This window comes from Coenobita brevimanus, chromosome 80 (genome assembly GCF_032717465.1).
Source record: "Coenobita brevimanus isolate Jiangsu-jjx chromosome 80, ASM3271746v2, whole genome shotgun sequence".
NCBI classification, from domain to species: domain Eukaryota; kingdom Metazoa; phylum Arthropoda; class Malacostraca; order Decapoda; family Coenobitidae; genus Coenobita; species Coenobita brevimanus.
This window is the reverse complement of record NC_137033.1, coordinates 22,589,102-22,608,239: the sequence shown is the minus strand read 5'-3', so window position 1 is coordinate 22,608,239 and position 19,138 is coordinate 22,589,102. Positions and strand designations below refer to the sequence as shown.

General features: G+C 41.0%; 1 protein-coding gene across 1 annotated transcript in view; it reads left to right on the top strand.

Moving 5' to 3' along the window:
• Positions 1-19,138, top strand: part of LOC145409300 (methyl farnesoate epoxidase-like) — a 528,900-nt gene that overhangs the window by 35,199 nt on the left and 474,563 nt on the right. Inside the window, exon 3 of the mRNA XM_080279777.1 lies at positions 15,309-15,475. Coding sequence (XP_080135903.1) covers positions 15,309-15,475 — 167 coding nt within the window. The remainder of the gene's footprint in view (positions 1-15,308; positions 15,476-19,138) is intronic.

Here is a 19,138-nt window from a genome sequence, read left to right as displayed (position 1 = left end):
AACACAGTGGTTCTTCCCGGAGTGGCACGGAACACTTGTGGGTACTCCTGCAGTAATGCTGAAAACTCCTGCCTTTCCTTGGGAGGTAGATGAGAAAGCTTAGTCTGGAGATCATTCATGATATCAGGATTCTTCCCCAAACTATCACTCAGGCTCATGCTGCATGGGAGAACTTCACTTGCAGACTCGGGTGGAACAGCTACAGTGCAGACTGGGTTACTTTCGTCCCGCCTGTGATATAACTTTAGCATGTTGATGTGGCAAAGTTGCTTGTTCTTTCTACGATCTGGTGTGGCGATGACATAGTTGACATCACTGAGTTTCTTCTCCACGAAATAAGGACCACTAAACTTGGCTTGAAGAGGTTGCCCATGCACCGGTAGCAGAATCAAAACCTGATCTCCTGGCTGAAAGTGGCGTAACTTGGACTTCTTATCATACCAAGTCTTCATCTTCTCCTGAGCAGCTCCTAAATTCTCTCTCGCCAGATGTAAAGCAGTGGACAGCCGTTCTTTGAATTTCATCACATACTCCAGCAGGTTGACGTCATCTTCCTCCGACAGCCAGTATTCCTTGAGTAGCTTAAGGGGTCCTCTCACTTCATGGTCAAACAGTAGTTCAAAGGGTGAGAAGCCCAGTGATTCATTTGGAGATTCTCTTGCGGCAAATACAACGAATGGAAGACCTTTATCCCAGTCTTTCTGATGTTCCAAACAGTATTTCTTGAGCATCGTTTGAGTGTTTGATGATATCTCTCCAACGCTCCTTGGGTCTGGGGATGGTAAGCTGAAGACGTGATCTGGGTGATGCCCAACTCTTTCAGAGACTGCTTGAAAACATTTGACATGAAATTACTTCCCCGGTCTGACTGTACCTCCTTGGGCAGACCAAACTTTGTGAAGAACCCTAGCATTTCCTTAACCCGTCACGTCCCGAGGTTTTCCGCACCTCCGACATCCCCCAGTCCCGAGGTATTTTCGATTTTTTTTTTTTTTGGCTAAAACCTTCGCTTTTGGTGAGAAACATCGAAAATTCATAGAGAAATCGCTCACATGAGGTTTAAAGTGCCCAATCCAGGTAGGAGTTCCTCCTTACCTGAGTGGGTTTTCTAACATGCTGGCACCAAAGAAAACGAGTTCTATGGGAGGGTAACTATTTTATCCATTCATAAACGGTATTTATTTATTTACTTGGTACGAATGTATATGTAGTATGACAGTATATTGGTTTTCAAGCAGTAATAAAGGCATTATAAGCATTGTTTCACTCACTAACTAATCACCATACCTGACCTATTTTTGCCACACTACCTGATCATTATTTCTGGCTGTTTCTTCTTCTAATGCTATGTAAACATTGTCCTCCACATTGTCATCGATTGGGGAATCACTCTGGCCCTGAATAACTTTACTAGCCAGGTCACTGGTAACAGGTCCTTTGCAAAGACAATGGTGTGAGGGGGGGAGGGGGGAGGTTATGCAGTGTAAGGCATTGTCCCTGCTTGGTATCTTGTACAGGAATAGAGGAAGGTGTCCCGTGTATACATACGAAAAATCACGTGCGAAAATTGAAAATTGTGCAAATTAGGTACCTTGCAATTGCACGACGTACTGGTACGTCGCCAGGACTGGCAAATGCAAATCGTGGTGACGTACCCATACGTCGTCAGGACGGGGCGGGTTAACCACGTTCTTTGCTGAGATATTTCTAAGTGGAATGGCTTCAGGATAACGAGTAGTCATATCAATCAGGGTCAACACATAAGAAAATCCTGAAGAAGTCTTAGGAAGAGGGCCCACAATATCCACCAACACACGGGTGAAAGGCACCTCAAAAGGAGGAATGGGAACTAGAGGTGCAACCTTTTCGGTCTGATTACACTTCACCACAACTTGACAGGTGTGACAAGACTTACAATACCAGGAAACATCTCTGAAGATACCTGGCCAGTAGAAGTGTTTCAAAATGCGTGCCACAGTCTTCCTCACTCCAAGGTGTCCTGCCAAACTGGAATCATGAGCCACTCTAATGATATCCTGCCTACAAACACGAGGGATGACAACTTAATGTACAACCTCCTATTCACAGTCGGTTGATGCTGTTGGGGGTCTCCACTTCCTCATAAGTACTCCTGACTTTATATAATAACAAGTAGAAGCACTGGCTGACTCTTCCTCACTGCAAGCAGGGTTAGCTAGACCTTTCAACTCAGGGTCAGCAACCTGCAACTCAACCAACTCTTGACGAGACAAATTATCAACACTACGGGGTACTGCCTCATCTGGTGAGTGGTCCAAATTAGCAAGGAAAGTGTCAGCTAGGATAACATCATCATCATCATTATCCTCTACGTCACCAGTAACTTTAGACTTAGCCCTAGTGACAGCACATGCAGAGAACACATCAGGGACATCACAACCCTGGGCCGCAGCCACTGGCTTACCAGACAACTGAGGAGCTGGACACACCTGACCCCCACCAATACCACTTCCAAGCAAGAAAGTTACACCTGACATTGGGAGTGTCTCAACCAACCCAACCATAACGGAACCATTAACAAAACCAGACTCTAAATTCACTCTGCACAGAGGGACAGAGGAGTAATTATTCCCTACACCTTGTAAGATTACAGTTTCATCAGAGGAATTAACATTAGAGCCTAGAACACTGGTCAGCATAAGGGATTGGCAAGCACCTGTATCACGATATATTTTAACTGATTTCCTGTCATTACTGTCCAGAGGACTGACAAAACCATCAGACAGGAAATTAGCACATGAACTCTTGAGAGTGTCACCCACGTTACTGCTCAAAAGAGGAGCTCCATCATGAGAATTTAATTTACCCCTCAAAGCAGGTTCAGTTAACTCGGTTAAAGAATTCTGGGAACTCTCAAGGGTGGACACTAGACCAATTGACTGAATATTTAAAGACTCCTTTTTGTTCACATCATGCTGTCTCCTGAAACATTTCTCCGTAGTATGACCAAGCTTACTACAATAAGTACATTTACTTTTCTGAAATCTAGAGGTGAAGCTGGTATTTACTTCCTGAGAAACATCATCTTTATTCTCTTTCCTGTTACCTGTACTCTGAGTAGAGGCAACGTACTTACTCTCAGCTTTCCTTTTTTCTCTAGAATATCTCTTGTGAGTGAGAACATACTCATCAGCTAAAACTGCAGCATCAGACAAATTATTTATTCTTTTCTCATCAAGATATAGGCTTTCATCATTATTAATACACCTTTTGAAGTCCTCCAGCAAAATCATCTGCTTAAATTTACCAAAATCAGAATCCACATTCTTAGAATTTAACCACTGCTCTAACAGAACTTCTTTGATTTTTGCATACTCAACATGGGATTGCTTATCTTGCTTCTAAGTTGTCCTAAATTTTACTCTATAGGCTTCAGGAACAAGCTCATAGGCCTTAAGAATCAAGCTCTTAACTACATCATAATTATCAGATTGATCCTGTGGCAAAGATGCATAAGTTACTTGAGCTTTACCGGTGAGAACAGTTTGAAGGAGTACTGGCCAATACTTTTTTGGCCAATTAAAACCTGTAGCTACCCTCTCAAACAACTGAAAATACTTTGTTAGATCAGATTCATTAAAAGGAGGGACAAGTTTAACATTTTTAGCCACATCAAAATCATCAGAGCTAGATGATCCAGTTCCACCTTGTTTCATGCGATACTCATGGTCTGCCTGAATCCTAGCAATTTCAACTTGGGCCTCAGCCTCCTTAGCACGAGCCAGAAACTCAGCCTCCTTAGCTTTTGCCTGAAACTCAGCCCCCTTAGCACAGGCCTGAAATTCAGCCTCCTTAGCACGAGCCTCCTGCAGGGCTAGCTGTAACTTAGCTATTTCAATCTGCGTTTGCTCATTTGGAGGAGTTACATTAAACAAGCTTTCATTAATCATGTCAACAATTTGATCTTTAGAATGATGAGAGCGAACAGCAATTTCCAATTGTTGAGCAACGAGCTTAAGTTCATTCTTTGTTCTGTTTTCTACATCACAAACTGTTTGCACATTTGACAAAAAATCTTTGGCTTCATCAAGCTATTAATAGTAGACATCATGAATAAATCACAGTCACAAAATATCAAGCAATATCCTTATGACAATATCCTGAATATCCTGATAAGAGGTCGCCAAATTTATGTTACGGAACAGAGAGAGATAATGAACACTTTAAGTGAGAATACTAAAAATCAATACTGTCCCGTAAAGTTCCAGGTTCAAAACAAAAGAGTTAGGTAAAATTACAAGTTAAAGTTTAATGCTCAAACTAACAACTAAACATTCAGGACTCATAAGGATAATGTAATGGTAAAAACAGGTTAAATATATGGTTAACTGCAATAGCCTCTATTAACACGAAATTAGCAAGTGTAAATTTATCTAAGTCAGCCGTGATAAAATGAGAAAACCGGATAATGCTCAGTGAATGCAAGATATATTATTACAGATAGAAAATATTATTATTAATGGCTGAGGTCAAAAACCCCACATGAATCCCAAAAACTTTACCAGTCCTACGAATCAACACCTTACGGTATACAGTACAAGAAAAAATGTAATAACACTTATACTCAAATTACACAGCAGCTAGATGGTTGGAGACTTCCTGAGCACTCAAAAAAATAATAACAACTGTACAGGGGAGGACAGAGATGTGAACAAAATGAGGAGTAGATCTAAGTGGCAATTAATGCAGAGACTGAGCCATTATATAGGGGCCGGCAGAGCTTGATACAACTTGTAAGAAGGACGCGCAAATGAAGCCATAGGGGACAAAGAGTTGACACTCTTGCTCTGAACAACAGAAAGAACGACTTACTCTGCTATAAGGGTAGAAGGGGGGAGCGAGGTAAAACACGCAAGCCTAGTCACTATTGAAGCCACGAGGCGAATCGTGATCAAACATGCAGCATACTGTACGTTAGAATTATACAAAGGATGATGAAATCATGGGCTATGTACCACACTGATGAGCTGAATGATAGACTAACAAAAGTGCTAAGAGAATCAGCGGAGGTAGTAGGAAAAGCTAATACAACCAAAGCCAAGAAATATTCAGAAAAGACACTCGAGTTTATGAAAAAACGAAATGAAATGAAAGTAAAAATAAGACGAAACACAACGAGCGGAATTAAATAAGCTTATTAACAAAGGACAAAGAGAAGAAAAAAAGAAAGAGGAACATGGATCAGATCAAAGAAACCATCAAAAACAGAAAAAGTCTGAAACAGGTCCGAAAAAGATGGCACTAGGAAAGTAACAAATGACATCACTAAAAGAAAATCCGGTGAAATCATTAAATGCAGAGATAAGATGGTGAAGAGGGTTGAAGAATTTTACAAAGAACTGTATGCATCAAAGACAGTAATACCAATAGCTAAATTTTCAGTTGACAAAAGTGAAATACCTGAGGTAACACCAGACGAAGTAAATATTTCTTAAAAATATGAAAAGAGGGAAGGCTCCGGGAGAAGATGGAATAGTGACAGATTTACTGTTGGATTCAGGAGTAGAAGTACAAAATAGGATTGCTCATTTATTTACCCACTGTATCAAACAGAAGAAAATTCCCAAAACATGGTGTAATGCAATAGTTATTTCACTCTACAAAAAAGGTGACTCGAAAGATCTTAGTAACTATCGACTCATTAGCTTATTATCAGTCATTTACAAACTTTTCACTAAAGTCCTTACGAACAGAATAACAACAATTTTGGAGGAGAACCAGTCTCGTGAACAGGCAGGATTCCGAAGCGAGTATTCAACCACCGATCATCTACATACAATGAATCAGCTAATTGAGAAAACTACAGAATATAATAAACCACTGTGCTTAGGCTTTGTTGATTACGAAAAGGCTTTTGATTCAGTGGAGCACATAGCGATTATAAATTCACTACGAGAACAAGGAGTGAATGAGAAAATTGTAAAACTGCTCGAAAACATATATAAAGAGGGAACTGCTACAGTTAAATTACATAAGGACTCGGAAAAAATTAAGATTGAGAAGGGCTTGCGTCAGGGAGATACAATTTCATCAAAATTATTTACAACATGCCTAGAAAGTATTTTCAGAAAGCTAGACTGGGAAAATAAAGGAGTGAACATAGATGGAGAAAAGCTAAACCATTTAAGATTTGCAGATGACATTATCATAATCTCAGAAACAGCAGAGGCATTGCAAGAAATGTTAAATGACCTGAATAGAGATAGTCTGAAAGTAGGACCGATGATGAACCGGAGTAAAACTAATGTTTAATCCACAAACACCAAAGAGCGTCATCAGAATATCCGATGAAATTCTTGAAGAAGTTGAAGAGTACAACTACTTGGGACAAATACTAAAATTAACAAAAGATCATGATAGCGAAATAAAAAGACGCATTACAATTCGATGGAAAGCTTTCGGTAAACATAGAGACATTATGAAATGTAGCTTGCCAGTTTGTATGAAACGAAAAGTATACAACGAATGTATAATTCCAGCAATGACGTATGGTTGTGAGACTTGGAAACTGACAAAATCGATGGAAAATAAATTAATTCGTTCTCAGAGGGCAATGGAAAGGTCAATGTTGGGAATATCTTTAAGAGAAAGGAAAAGATTAACTTGGGTGAGAGAGCTGACTAAAGTCAAAGACATTATAGAACTTATAAAAGAACAGAAATGGAGGTGGGCACGTCATATAGCAAGAACAAGGGATAACCGATGGACCAAGAGGCTGACAGACTGGACACCAAGAGATTGTAAGCGTAGCAGAAAAAGGCCAGACAGGAGATGGAGAAATGAGATAGAGAAATTTGCAGGGAAAAAATGGCAAACATTGGCTCAGTCAAGGAATTCGTGGAAAAGGATAGGGGAGGCCTTTGTTAAGCAGTGGACTAGTTATGGCTGATGATGATATATATATATATATATATATATATATATATATATATATATATATATATATATATATATATATTATAAGAGACGTGTGTGTGTGTGTGTGTGTGTGTGTGTGTGTGTGTGTGTGTGTGTGTGTGTTTAAGGAACTTAAAAGAGACTTATATAACCATTGCTACAGGACTGTAGGTAAACAAACCTAACTCACTACGGTAACACCTCTCCCTTCCTTATGTTGGTGCTATAATCATCTTGCATTTGGCTCCTTATCCCTAGGATTTGTTTCTGACAGCCCCCGTGACTGGCTGCACGAAGATCTAGCGCCGGATGCCTAGGAGATGTACTATCACGATCCAAAGTTTCTTTACCCCCTTGAGTGGAAGAAGGTCGAAGCCAAGGTTGTAGCAAGACCAGATGATCGGACACTGCCAGTATACAAGACTAATAATGGTTCATGATACCGTGATTCATAAATAGGCTCGTGTGTTTCATCCGGGTGATTCTTATTATCCTAAGCTTCAGGTTAGTGAACCCCTCCATCATGAACTGGCCTGTGTTCGGTGCCCCGTTATTTCTTCAACCTTGGCTTCGACCTTCTTTCACTCAGGGGGGTAAAGAAACTTTGGATCGTGATAGTACAGCAGTAGATGTTATGGACAAATTAATGCACCGGAAGCAAAAATTTGAGTATGCGATACTGTCTGATATTGGACACCTTTCTTTCACCGTAAGCAATAGCGTTAGAACTTAGATAAGGCTCCCTTAGTACTGTAAGGGACGGCACTTTCTGTATATCCTGGCCTCGGTCTGGAGTGAAAAAGATGTGGTTGGAGCAACAGTCTGGAGACACTGCCCACTAAGGTGGTGCCGTAGCTGATTAATTATTATTATTATTATATATATATATATATATATATATATATATATATATATATATATATATATATAATGCAGCAACAGCAGAAGCAGCAGCAGCCATTGCAAGTCCACTGCTGAACAAAGGCTTCCTTCAACCTTTTCCACGAATTCCTTGACTGAGCTAGTCTCTGCCACGTTTTGCCTACAAACTTCTCTATCCCATCTCTCCACCTCCTGTCTGGCCTTTTTCTGCCACCTTTACAATCTCCTGGAGTCCATTCAGTCAGCCTGGCTTCATCGGTTATCCGTTATTCTTGGCTACACGACTTGCCCACCTCCATTTCGGTTCTTTTAGAACATCTATAATGTCTTTGTCTTTAGTCTGGTCTGTCATCAAAATTTATCTTTTCGTGTCTCTTAAAGATATTCACAACACTGGCCTTTCCATTGATCTTTAAGAACGGATTAGCTTATTTTCCATAGATTCTGTCAGTTTCCAGGTCTCACAACAGTTCGTCATAACTGGTAATATACTGTATATTCTTTAAATACTTTTCACATCATACATATTGGCAAGCTACTTTTCATGATATATCTAGGTTTATCGAAAGCTTGTCATCCAATTGTATGCATCTTTTTATTTCGCTGTCATGGTCTTTCGTTAGTTTTAACATTTGCCCAAAGTAACTGTACTCCTCGACTTCTACAAGAATTACTTCGCTTATTCGGATGACGCCCTTTGGTGTATGTAAACATTAGTTTTACTCCAATTCATCTTTATCCCTACTTAGGTCATTTAGCATTTCTTGCGATGTCTCTGCTGTTTCTGAGATTTAAGACAATGTCATATGAAAATCTTAAATGGTTTAGGTTTCCTGCATCTATGTTCACTCCTTTGTTCTCCAAGTCCTGCTTTCTGAAAATATCTTCTATGCATGCTGTAAATATTTTTGGTGAAATTGTATCTCCCTGACGCAGCCCTTCTCAATCTTAATTTTTTCCTAGTCTTCCTGTAATTTAACTGTAGCAGTTCCCTCTTCATATATGTTTTCGAGAAGTTTTATACTTTTCTCATTTACTGCATGTTCCCCCAATGAATATAAGTGCTGTGTGCTCCACTGAGTCGAAAGCCTTTTCGTAATCAACAAAACCTAAGCACAGTGGTTTATTATGTTCCAAAGTTTTCTCAGTCAGCTGACTCATTGTGTGTAGATGATCAGTAGTTGAATACTCGCTTCGCAATTCTGCCTGCTCTCTCCCTCTCTCTCTCTCTCTCTCTTTCTGTCAGTATATAAACGGATCTTTCAGTCTACATAACCTTCGACAGCACCAATTATGTGCTTCATCAGTTAATCTGAATTAGATTCTCTGAGCCTAAACCTTAAATTTACACGTGAGTTTGTGCTAGCCGGTCCTGCGCAGCTCATCCTACCGGCTTTGATCCTACATTCCGAAAAAAAAAACGTCGTCAGACACACCGAAAAACATGTAGTTTCAAGTTAACCCGTCACGTCCCGAGGTTTTCCGCACCTATGACATCCTCCAGTCCCGAGCCTTTTTGGAATTTTTTTTTTTTTTGGCTAAAACTTCCGCTTAGGTCGAGAAACAAAGGAAAATCACAAAGAAAGTGGTTCCGCGGTCTAGAAGTGGTCCGTACAGGTGAGGTCCCCCCAGCCAGGTGTGGTGTTCTGTAATGGACATGATATGCGCTTACGTTTTCTATGGTAAGGAATAATGGGAGAAACAACACACAACACCTCTATATTTATTGAATTTGAACTAATAAACAATAACAGTAACAATATAATGGATTTCAGACACACATATATGAAAAATAAGCATTGTACCATCGCGCGAGCATAGCGAGTTTGGTCCGAGTCGTAACATGCTATATGCTAAGTGTCTAGGATGAGACAACCTATCATTTTTTCTACTTGTATACTTCTGTTTCAATGACATTTTACCAATTACAACTGTTTGTAAGTGTTTTCAGATGTTTTCATTCATTATGATGACATGCAGCATAAGTATAGCGCACATCAGCTTAGTAAGCGCACTCGCTATGACTCGTATTTCAACATACCAAATTGTTTTATCACTTTCCAATTATTTTCCCCTTTACATAGAACCTTTCCTCCACCACTGTAAAGGTTTTCAATTATTTTCATTCATTACGAGGGCATTTAGCGATATGCTAGCGCCTATTCACGTAGCAACCACGATCTCAAACACTCGTGTTTCATCATCTACTTTATTTATTCACTCCATTTATAATTTCCTACTTACATTACACCCGTTTACACCCCTATAAAGCACTGTACATATTTACTGGCATTATTTATTCAAGTGAGCGTGAGAATATCGCATGAAAATACCCTCGCAAGGAATGTTTCGACCAACATAATACTCACAACTTATATACTAATTCTTCACATATATTACACACTTTACCACTTGCTGACTTTTATTTTCACTAATACGTGCCTTATTCATTCAACTGAGCGTCAGGAAATCGCATCTCTATACACACGCTATGAATATTTGACTTAGAATATATTTCAGCACTTACAATAATTTGAACTTATACCCGTAAGAATTTCCAATAATAATAATTATATAATTACGGGCCGTATTTATTGCACTGAGCGACAGAATATCGCATCATAAAACCCTCGCTATGTAAGTTTCAACTTAGGGCATATTTATATACTTACATACAATTTTTGCACTTATGTTCTACCCGTATGCACTTTATACTAATATTTGGAGATCAGCATGACATAATTTCACTGAGCGTCTGTCTGTCACATTTACCTCATAATTTCTGCGTCCTTTCGCATTCACACCATATTAGAATTGCATCAACATGTGATATTCACTGAAACATGGGTGAATACAGAGACCCACGTCACACTGCACGCACTCATAGCGGGTGTCCTTCCTCTGTGTCGTGAGTCTCACCTGGGAATTACTGCAAACGTGACACCTGCGTTGGGGCCTAGGTCTGTTTGGCTGGGGAGGGATAGGAGTGGGGAACTGGCGGCCGGATATTCTCAGGGGAGTTTGTGCAATAGGGGCAGTGCGGGTGCGATGTTGGGGCCTTTCAACAGCATACCTTGCAAAGATTTCTCTTGTGAGCTCCCTCACAAACCCTTCAAATGTTTCCTGAACTCCTGTTGTCATGGCGTGAAGGTGGTGGCAATTCAGAGCAGTGATATCTAGCAAGTGAAAGAACAGTTTCTTATACCACTTCATCGTGGTCCTGGCACACTCTACCGTCGATATCATGGAGTCTGACTGGTCCACGAGGCGCATGTTTATATTGTAATCCATGACACACTCAGGTTTCCAAACACAACGCCTGTTCTCGCTATGGTAATCTACGGAATCAGTACAGTGCATCAAGGGGCGGTGAACCGTGGATAAGAGGCTTACTTCTCTGTTGTGGTTCTACACAGTTGCAAGGATGTTGTTGGCTTTGAAGAAGACAACCTCATTCCTTGCAAGTTTCCGCCCTACCTTGGCCATGTGACGCCGGTTCACCTTTACGGTTCCACAGACTCCCGTTTCATGCGTGTGAAGATAACGAGTGAGAAGTACTTTACCACTGCTCCCGACAGTCCAATACTTCGATCTTCTATTATGTCTGTCTGTGCACCGGTGTACAAGACTGTCTTGCACGTATCCAGTCCTACAGTCGCACATAACAAAGATCTTGAACCCAAAACGGTGCCTTTTGCTGGGTATATACTGTCTGAATGAAATATTGCCTCTCCACAACACGAGACTCTCGTCTATGACGAGGTCTCTATAGGGATAGAATGAGGAACGAAAGGTTTGCCTGAGGTGATCAAAGACCAACCTAATTCGCCTCATTTTATCAGTGTTGTTTGCATTTGCAGGATCATGAGCATCATAGAAATGGAGGCGACTTAGAATTTGTTGAAACCGATTATGGCTCATCACTTGACCAAATATTGGGGAAAACATAACAGGGTTCCCTAGTCCAGTAAGCAGGAATTCTATTCTTTCGTATAATACCCATCAAAAGGACCAGGGCAAAAAATAAGAACATTTCTGGAAGGGAGACAGGGTAATCATAGATCATAGAATGCCTACTCCTTGTTCCCAATCTTTCACTCTCTAGGCGCTGGGCGCTTGCAAACAGGTTGGTTTGGTATACAATCTGATCAACAAATGCCTCACTGAAAAACAGGTGGAAAAAATCCAACCTGGAGGAATTACGGTGAATTCCTGGAGCAATGCAGCCAGATCGCCCCTGCTCAGTGAAGGGGTGAATGAGGGGAGAAAAATCACTCCCATCCTCCCAATTCCACGACACAAATCCCTCGTCCCCATCATCCTCATCACCGCCTTCGTCTGGGTGGGGAGGAGATCCTGGTTGGGGAGGTGGGGGAGAAGGAGTGCGGAGGGCTTCCCCACTGTCACTCCTCTTCCCTCTGCCTTTACCCTTTCCCTTTCCCTTACCCTTACGGCCTTGAGGAACATTAGGGGGCTGTGGGGATGAAATAGGGGAATATTGGGGAGCAGAAGACGTGCTGGGGAGTGGTTCCTCCCCACCTTCCCCCTCCATGACAACACCACGTGCTTTCTCACGCACCCTAGCTCGACCACGTGTTAGGGGATATTGGGGAGCATAAGACGTGCTGGGGAGTGGTTCCTCCCCACCTTCCCCCTCCATGACAACACCACGTGCTCTCTTACGCACCCTAGCTCAACCACGTGTTAGGGGATATTGGGGAGCATAAGACGTGCTTTGGAGTGGTTCCTCCCCACCTTCCCCCTCCCTCACAACCCCACGTGATAAGGAATGCACCCGCACTGGCCCACGTGATCCACTATGCCGCCTCACACTACGTAGGGAGAGCAATGACTCACTCACGTCACTCTCACTTTCCCTAAACCTCCCTGGACTTTCCCTTTCACTCCCCACTCCCTCCACTTGACTTCCTAACACCCCAAACAAAATGCTAGGCCCATACCTGCTCATACGATGTGGTGTGCGCTCTGGGCCACGATGAGTTATCACCTCACGTCCATACCACGTGGCAGCACGTCCCACGGCTCCGTCATCGTCCTCGTCCTCGTCCTCTTCCTCGAATTCTGGTTCCAAATCACGTTGGGGATAGGGATAGGATGTTGCACGTGCCTTCTTTGCCTGCTGCCCCTCTCTAGCAGCACGGTAAGTCACGTACTGCCGCTTTCTGGGAGACGGAACTTCCTCGTCACTCTTGGTGGTTTCTTCCTCCTCTGGCTGCACATAATCCTTGTCCATATCCTCGTCGTCCAGTGGGGAATCACTGTCGCCGGTAAAGGTGTCCAGGGCGACTTGAATTTCACTGTCTGAGAGACCTCTCTTAGCCATGTCTGAGTAGGACGTGAGTGGACGAGTGGTGGGCTAGCGCGGGTCGCGTGTGGTCGCCGAGTGTCCCCGCCTGGTGGCAGGTAGGGGAAGGTCATGCGAGGGTACGTACTGCAAATCAAGCACGAATTTTGAAAAGTGTCAAAATTATGCACATTGCAATTGCACGATGTACCGGTACACCGCGGGGACTGGCAAATGCAAATCGCTGCAACGGACCCATACGTCGATGGGACGGGGCGAGTTAAAGCAAAAGAGGAACACTAAAAACAAAATCCAACATTTTTTGCAATTTTAGCAACATTTTGCACAGTTTCAGCAACTGTAATGTACATGATAATTTCTAGTTCCAATTTTTTCGTAATAATCATCAATCTGAATACCCTTCATATATATATATATATATATATATATATATATATATATATATATATATACAGCTGTATATACAGTATATTTCTATATAAATTATATATATTATATATTTAAATATATATATACTGTATATATATAGATAGATAGATAGATTATATATATATATATATATTATATATATGTATTATAAATATAATATATATATATATATATATATATATATATATATATATATATATATAAAATATATACAATATATATATATTATATAATATATATATATATATATATATATATATATATATATATATATATATATATATATATATATATATATATATATATATTTATATATATATATATATTTATATATATATATATATATATATATATATATATATATATATATATATATATATATATATACATATATATATATATATATATATATATATATATATATATATATATATATATATATATATATATATATATATATATATATATATATATATATATATATATATATATATATATATATATATATATATATATATATATATATATATATATATATATATAGTTGTCTATAGCTCATGCTTCTATGGCACTGTTTTCCATGACACGGCAAGGTGCCAGACCCAAAAGAACGAACCACGTGCATAAACTATACCTATGGCGCAGGTGCGGCAAGGTTTAAATCGCACCTCTTGCCTCGGAACCCCCAGCCTTACCTCTTGCACTTAAGCACTATCGTCATCGGAGTCAGGTACATACAGTACAGTAAGCCCTTTATTATTTATTGTTTAGTTTTTATGTACTACATGCATTGACTGGTTGCTTGATTGTGTGCGTGTTTAAAGTGGGGGAAAAATAGGGAAAAGTAGGGTTAAAAGGGGGACTTTGGGCGAACGTCCAGAACCAAATTGCATTTTTCCCATAAGTTTAGTTATTTGTATGGTGCGGTTTTCTATGGCACGGGCTCGGTCCAGAACCAATTAGCCGCGCCTTAAGCGACTTGACTGTATATGCTTGGAGAGATATTGATAGTCTTCTCGAAGAAAGCACTGGTGCAGCTAAAGAAAATCTCCACCTCTTGCCTGCAAGGGTAATTATACCATCTTGTTCCACAGAAAGAACCAGCAGCAGGACGAAAATTACAGGATAACACATGTCTCTTTGGAAGGGTGGAGTCAGATCCTACTGCTGCCACTAGATATTTTTCCTCTTCTAGTTCCCAGATCATGTAGGGGTGTTGCCAAGATGAAGAATTCCTAAAGTGTATTTGCAAAGCATACAACATTTTATCTGCTGGGAGAGGCGAGATACACCTACTTTGTCTGTGGTCTTCACAATCTCTCTGAACTATATGATCGTGTCTTGCTGTGAAAAAGTAACTTAATCAGCTATACTTCATGTGTGTTACCCAACGTGTATTCAGGGGAGGCAGGAAGTTCAGTTACTTGTAGAGATGGGTTTGTTTACAATAAAACAGGGTTAGTACTTATACTCTTGGCAGCTTTTTTATATGAAATGGTTCTTCTTGTATTATGCTGGTGTCAGTAAAGTTTAACTTCACTTATAAGTTTAAATCATTCTAAGTGGTTTATAATTTGCTTCCTATAATTGAATATAGCAGATTTTCTCTTTCTGATGTTGAGCTTACTGTGCAGTAATTCAATCCAGTTCATTTATCACTTTGGTTATAACTTGTTTTAGGTACAGTGGGTTAAATATAACTTAGGTTTACGAAACTTTATAAATATTTCTCCAGGAATAATACTCACTGAGGGTGATCTATGGAAGGAACAGCGTCAGTTCACCCGGCACCACTTGAAGAGCCTAGGCATGGGCAAGGCGTCTCACGAGGTGGTCATCCAGGAAGAGGCCGAGGAACTCATCAAGGATATAAAGGCATCCCAGTCTAGCGTTGATCTTACCGTGAGTTATCATATTTGAACGTGTTTTCTCGCTTCAGTTATGGATGACTAACTAAATGCCTTTTGTATGACCCACTGACAGCTGAAGAGTTAGCTGGCATAAAATTTTAAAAAGGTCCCGACTATGAGGGTTGTTGGTAAAAGTATTAACATCCTCAAGCTTCTGTGACTCACCCTCAATTGAGTGTCAAATGGCGTTAACTGGAATACGGAGAATACAAGACAGAGGACCCAGAGAGTGACACACTCGCACCCTACATTTGGTCAAAGGGCAAAAATTTGATCTTGATCTGTGACCTTGATCTTCGAAAAAATGTTCGAAAATCTCATTCTTTTATCTTTATCTGACTATCAACACTTCCATCAAATCTGATCCAAACTGGTCCAGATCAAATCAGAATTCTCTGAATAAGAGGGTAGAAATTGTGAAATTGGTCTGTGACATTTACCTTTGAAAGACTGGTCTGAAAACAGAATCACTCCATTCTTTTCCATTCCTCTACTGATCTTCTAATTTTGGTCTAAATCAGATCAAAACTCCTTAAGCAGCAAATGATCTGACCTTGCCAATGAGCATTTAGCAGCCCAAATCTAATCACTATTTTGAAGAGCTTCAATCGTTTTTCTTAATTCGGTGCTGTTACACCCAGTAGTTTTCTATAATGTTGCTAAAAGATACAGACAGACAAACCAAATCATCCCTAGTGCCCTTTTGCGGTATTCGCTCAGGTGTAACTTGAGCTGTCCTAGCCATGAGACGATTATTACATGGTCTAATGATATGCCCCAACATCGTATAACACCATATTTCGATCACTAGCAGAATGACTATAATTTTATTCAAATGTTTCATGAATATTAACGTTATTCCAGAGAAATTGGAAGGCATGGTCATATTTTTAACATTTTTAATCCGTGTACAATAATGAACACTAATAGAGGGGTAGGGTAATCTGCCACTAGAGGGCAGGTTAATCGCACACGTCTACCCCCCAGCTCCCCCTCCTAACCCCCACCAAAGCACAGATATGTTAGGAGGATGGATCGGAGATATGAACCTTCGCTCACTCTCACGTCTTGCCACATGTAATGTTGCTTTCATTTATCCTACTATTAGGTGTATTATCACGTGCATAGACCTTCAGTTCATGAGAAGTAATTATATTAAAGTTTTAGCAGATTTCAATGCAGTGACCCTAAAGCATACAATTTGACTTCCAAATATTTACTGAACGAGTTCTAAGCGACATAGACTACTAAAATCTAAGTAACAGCGACAAGTTATATAATTACTAGCCACATGTCCTTCTCCTGCCTTGTTATCTGGAGAGCCAAATATTCACCTACCCACTAATCCAACTTCCCACTCAAGACATCTAACATAACCCACCGACCTCACCCAAGCCACTCACCCTACCCAGCCACCTGGCGACCCACCAAGCTCACCGATTCCGGCCATCCACTCTGCTAACTCACGAATGCCAGCCTTTAAACTCACCCAGTATGCCACTCAGCACATTGACTCACACATCTATCCACCTTGAACCCATCCAGCCCCTCAGCCCCCCAGCCCCCCAGCCCCCCAACCCAACCACCTACCCAGAGCACCACGCCTACGCAATCTTCTTAGCCACCCTGGCAACCCACCGTGCCCACTCACCCTTGCTACCCACTTTGCCGACTCATCCTGCCGACCCACTCTGCCCACACATTCCGACGACCCAACTTGCCTACTGACCCCTACCACCCACCCTCCCCACACACGAATTCCACCCACCCTGCTCACCCAGCAATGCTATCCATCAAATCCACTCACGCAACTCTCCCACAGTACCCACCCACTTCTCCCTGAAAACTCACCCACCCTGCCCATCCACCCCGCCCTGGGACCCATCCATTCTATCCACCCACTCCTCCCACCAACCCATCCACATGCCAAACCTCCTTTCTTACCGTACCTCATTCACTCCCCCATCCCATTCATCCTTTTGAATCCGACTCATCACCAAAGTCATCCCAAACAAATCTAACTTACCCACCCCGTCCCCACCACCCACATTATCAGTCACTCACCACCCAGCCCACCCCACGCACCCATTCACTAACTGATCTACCCCTACAACCCACCCCAAGCCACTCCACATGCCCCATCCAGCCAACCCACCCTCTTACCTACCATCCTGCCCACCCACCTTAGCAAAGCACCGAACTACCATACCCATCAGTTTAACCTCTCTCACCCCAACCAACCAAGCCAGCTAACTCCCAAACACACACACACACACACACACACATACGCAAACACTAAGCAAAGTAATAATTCATTCACGTTTTCATATGTGTATGGGTGTACCTGTATACAATTTTATTAGAGATATTTCGTACGGGCATGGAAGTATACAATAAAGGGATATCACCAGCTTACAGTATGATTAGTGGTGGGGAGTTGTGTTTAGCACCTTGGTGTGGGGGAAAAGGGAAAACAACTCGTGTGGTCAGTGCAACAGATAGTCAATTGAGTGCATGATTGCAACCATACTGAACAGTATTTTGGAGGAATTAACCTCTGAGATAATTTCAGTTTCTGCTAACATGCCATCTCTTATACTGTACCTTGCTGGGATAGTTTCACACTACGATGAATCGACAGGCAGGTTATACAAACTTAGCAAAATTTATGTTAATATATGACTTAATTTATAAAGGGTGTCGACTCTCGTAATATTAAATTCCTGTCGTAAGGGGTGATTGGTGTGTGACACTTACGACTGCCGGCTCCAGACAAGAAGTTGTTTGGACTATGCGGCACAGTCTGTGCCCAAAGTCGGACACAAAGAAAAAATCCACTTTTAAATTAAGGATTATGTAAAGCATACTGAAGAGAATATAAATCAACAGAATTGTCAATGGTTGGTTGCTTCCCTGTGTAAGGCAGGAATGGAAACTTGAGACTATTTAAAGCGTGATGACATTCTGTAGGAAGAGCTAAGACAGACAGATGAGATGTGCAAGTGTCCAGTATGGTTCTGCTAGCGCTTGCACGTATATTGACTCGTATTTTCGACATATATCCTTTAATTCAGCTATATTATGGGTGTATTTCCACTATTATTCCATGATACACCATTCAGTAAGCAATAGTTTTAATGTACAAATAATTTGATAAAATATTAAATATCATAATTACACTTTTCAATATTATTGCGGTTCATACTATTGAATGATTATACAGTCAACCAACAAACAGTAATTCGTAAGACTTGGGGCCAATTTTCCTCGGAGAAATATAGCCGTTGAAGATGATTAGTGAGTGAGGTCTCTGTGAACAACTCTCTCTCTCTCTCTCTCTCTCTCTCTCTCTCAAAGGGGGCTTTGATAAATATGCCTGACCTGACAAATACTCGTATAACCAAAACCAAACGTTGAGGTTGTGTGTGTGTGGGGGGGGGGGCTTTGATAAATATGCCTGACCTGACAAATACTCGTATAACCAAAACCAAACGTTGAGGTTGTGTGTGTGGGGGGGGGGGCTTCCATAAATATGCCTGACCTGACAATTATAACCAAAACCAAACGTTGAGGTTGTGTGTGTGTGTGGGGGGGGGTGAAAGGCTTCGATAAAAATGCCTGAGTTGTGAACTATAACCAAAACCTAAACAATGTT